The sequence below is a fragment of the Mytilus trossulus genome, chromosome 2 (genome assembly GCF_036588685.1).
Source record: "Mytilus trossulus isolate FHL-02 chromosome 2, PNRI_Mtr1.1.1.hap1, whole genome shotgun sequence".
Lineage (NCBI taxonomy): Eukaryota > Metazoa > Mollusca > Bivalvia > Mytilida > Mytilidae > Mytilus > Mytilus trossulus.
This window is the reverse complement of record NC_086374.1, coordinates 69,115,041-69,119,057: the sequence shown is the minus strand read 5'-3', so window position 1 is coordinate 69,119,057 and position 4,017 is coordinate 69,115,041. Positions and strand designations below refer to the sequence as shown.

Genomic DNA, 4,017 nt, shown 5'->3' with positions numbered 1-4,017 from the left:
CAGCAATGATACAGGAAATCATCGATCCGATGTCAATGTCAATGGCAATAACGCATTTTTCACCAGAAGTCGAAAATATGATGAGGTCGAACGGTGATATCGATAGTGCAAATCTTTGTCATGACATAAGATCTTGGTGGCAAGCTGATGATACACCTGGAATTGAATCTCAAGAAAGACAAAGTATGCGCGAGGGCTTAAGAAGACGTCTCTTGAGCTACATAGACTTTCGCATGTTTCCACCAAAGACCATGTATGTCAACGGTTGGCCATCACAGTTATGGGAAGCCCTACTTGCAAGTATCGATGCTAAGATTTGGCTTTATGCCCTATGTCATGGAAGCACGTACAACGTCAGGGCGTTTAGTAGTATGGTTGGAGAAACTTTTTTCTCAGAAGTCACTCAGAATGATCGCAGGGGCCATGGTACTGTGTCGTGCCAAGAGTTTGGACAATTTATTGGAAATACCATTGAACAAGTTCAGATCCGACTGGATCCCGAAAGGTATTATACGGTTTTGCAGTAAATATATACTATATATATAACATTAACTTCGTATAGTTTGATAATATTTTATGCGTACACTATTCTTGTTTCAGACAGTTTTCGTACAGCACTAAAAGGAAAACCATGTACAATCTGGTTGAAGAGCCATTTACAGATATTGATACTCACCATGTGAACTGCAGGGTTTGCCTAGGTTTGGTAAATGAAATGCCTTTGGATATAGCATTCAGGTAAATTTAGTTAATTTGCATTTGTATAATGAACGTTTCGGTACTGATATGTGACAATGGTAGTTTCCACATGTAACGCAAGATACATTTTGTGCTAAGATTTTCGTCTATGAAAAATATTTTCATCCTCACAGCAATTTCTTATATGCATATGGCCCTACGGCTAACCATGAATCGAATTACGGTCTCCAGGTTTTCCCCAGTGTAGAATAAATTTGTACACTTTGTATTTTCCTTTATTTTCAGAAATCATACATTCGACTCTGCAGGGAGGAAACGGTTGAATGGACGAAAGCGAGAGGCAACGATTTCAACTGACAGAAATGCTCTATGTAAAGGGGAACTTGGAATCCGTTGGGAAAAAGCTAGATGCAACCAGGCCAAACTTCTACCAACTGTTAAAATGGGCATTGAATAAATATTTTTCATAGAAATAAATCTTTATTTGTCAAAACCAGTATGTATCTCATCTTTGAGATCAAAGTACCAAACGTAAAATAAATAATAAAGTCAAGATGAATCCTGATTGTCAATGATTACATTTTCTCTTATGTCTGTAAAGGTTTGTCTGGTGGATGTATGCCTTTCCACATGTGCACCTATGCTGTGTGTCACCCCTGTGACTAGCCTCGTGATCACCACAATCATGTGCTTTCTTAAACTCTAAACCACATACTGTACATTTAAATTTTACAGGGTGTTCCTCGTGAATCTTGAGGTGACGGGTGAGATCAGCCATAATTGAAAATCTTTTATCACACTGTTCACATGCAAATGTTTTTTCTTCACCATGCACTGCACACCTGAATGTTTAAAGATCAAGAATTAACATATGGTTAATAGTGTCCAGTAAGGTAATTTCCTAGACAAGGCTCGTAGGCAGGCCATGATTACTGGTACCTATTTTGCCCATGTTGTGGTGGGTTCCATCGCGGTTATGTATTTTAAAGTGTTAGTGTTAATTGATTGTACAAATTTGTCTTGGTTTTCGGGTTTTGCAATTCCCTAGTTTTTAAATACTGATTTATTTATACATAATGTTCCTTGAATAAATGTACATATTCACAGAGGACACATACATTATTACAGAAATGATATATTCCTAGTTCGTATTTTCATTTGACTGATTTTGTTCATAGACAACTTCTCTATTTCCGTGGCTTATGTTATTTTCAAAAATTTAGTGACAGTAATATGATAAGAATTCCATGAAATGAAAATTTACCTGTGTCTTTTGATATTGGCTTTACTGAAAAAAACTTTCCCACAACACTTGTATGGCCCCTTCTTGGCATGCCTCCTTTCGTGATCATACACTGCTGAAATACTCCGGAATGACTTTCCACAAATTTTACACAGCTTTTCTGCCTTCTCAGCATCCATTTTAAACCTAAATATAAAGTTATGGGAAATGATCTATAACTTTCAGATTCATACCGTGGAACTGATCATATATTTTCATACCGTGGATACTGATCATTTTTTGAAAAAAAAATATTATTGCGTTCAGCTGACAAAAATGTCAAAAATATACACTGACGCTAGTTTGTATGAATGAATAAGTAAACGTGGGCAAGTTTCTGTACACGATTGGCGAAAATAAGATACAAAAATGGATTTATAGTGATTTTACGGACATATCGTGTACACAATCCTGATCAATCTTCGGCAGATCTGAAATATTCTGTGAATGTTCTCTATGAAACCAACAGTGAAATATAACTTAATGGGCATCAAAATATTCGGAACAAAACGCTGCATATGATGAGGAGGGTCCTATAGTATGAATACGATGATATGTAAATACTTACGTTCAAAATTTGCCACCAAGCGAACTTGTTTTTTCATTCAGGCGCCATTTTTCCGTGAAACTGATCACAAGCAAGTCACGTGTTTCGCGACCGTGCTGCTGAAGCGGCAATATTTATAAAAACGGTATTTGGTTACTAGACGTCCTTATGTAAGCTTTAAGTTTAATATTTTAAAAGATGTAAAAAGATAAATATAAACTTGAAATGCTATCGCATAGCTTAAGGTAAAATAGCTTTATATCGAAATGCATCTACTACCTAAATAGCTTGGTTGACTTTAAGGGTTGTTTGGTTTATTGTTCTGCTCTGCTTGATAGCCAGATACGATTTGCCAAAGTGCTAGTCCGACGCCGTATTTATACTTGACGGTGAAATACATCCTCGACTCACAGAACTGAAAATCTACAGTATCTTTGAAATACTAAGGAAAAATCTGGCTCATGTCCCAAAATGTCGTTATAAAAACATAAAATCGTTTGCAAATGTTTGCCTTTAATTCCAATAAATAAGTGACATAATAAAGATAAACCTTAAAATTCCATACTCTTAGCCTTATCGCCTACTTTTCTATCTGACGTCATTGAAATCACATAATAGTTCCTTGTCGACGCTTCACAAAAACGTACTTAACGTAATTATATCTTATTATTAAATATCCAACACAATAAAAGGAAGGCCAGTAAGTAATTTGATTATATCTTAATAATAGTTTTATGTATTATTATAACTTTATAAAAAAGTACCGTTACCCGGAAGTGACCATTTGTAGGAATGGCAACTTCGAATACGTAAACAAGCACTCGCCAAGATGGAATTTAAGGGAACACTACCCCTAAAATGTGTCAAATAACACTGAGACTGAATAAATAGGTAACAGCAAACATGTTTTATATATCCATTACCCCCTGAAAGTGTGAATTTCATGCAGACCCGTGAAAATCGTGATCGAAGTGCCTGTATGCTCACTGACAGTTGAATTGTACCGCTATGTCAACTTGATAAGTTCAAAGACGTTATGTTAAACGTTATGTTATCTGATAAAATTGGTACTAATTATAAAAATATGCAATTTGATCTCCCCAAATTGAGCTTGCCAAAGTTGTCTTAGTGTATAAAAATCATCTAAGACCGTTATTTTTCAGGTTTTCAGATATTGATTCCAATACAATTTAGAAATATAAAATGTGTTGTTTCTTTGTGATAATTATCAATACCCATTTATAACAGTATCTTTAAAAAGATGTGGTATGGCGGATTCTCAATTCAAAAACTATCAAATTGGCCACTAATTTCTAGAAATCAACATAGTATAAATCATATATATCACTGGATTCCTCATCCATATTTTTCATACAAATGAATATGTCATTTTCATAAAATTAGTCACCAAATAAATGAATGCAAAAAGTAAACGTAATCACATAACAACAAATAAAGAGTAATTTTTGAAAACAAATTGTTGATCGAA

The 4,017-nt window shown here is 34.9% G+C and overlaps 1 protein-coding gene across 1 annotated transcript; it reads right to left on the bottom strand.

Moving 5' to 3' along the window:
- Positions 1–1,267: 1,267 nt before the first annotated feature.
- LOC134705352 (zinc finger protein 888-like) lies at positions 1,268–2,181 on the bottom strand. The gene is made up of 2 exons (XM_063564096.1): positions 1,964–2,181; positions 1,268–1,541 (listed from the first exon to the last, which is right to left on the bottom strand). The coding sequence occupies exons 1-2, from the start codon at positions 2,119–2,121 to the stop codon at positions 1,268–1,270; spliced, it is 432 nt and encodes a 143-aa protein (XP_063420166.1). The 5' UTR covers positions 2,122–2,181.
- Positions 2,182–4,017: the final 1,836 nt, after the last annotated feature.

Bases quoted from the DNA above. Each gene is read 5' to 3' on its own strand.
- LOC134705352 (XM_063564096.1), bottom strand. From the start codon at position 2,121: ATGGATGCTGAGAAGGCAGAAAAGCTGTGTAAAATTTGTGGAAAGTCA. The intron at 1,542-1,963 runs GTAAATTTTCAT...TTAAACATTCAG, and splicing joins GCCAATATCAAAAGACACAG to GTGTGCAGTGCATGGTGAAG.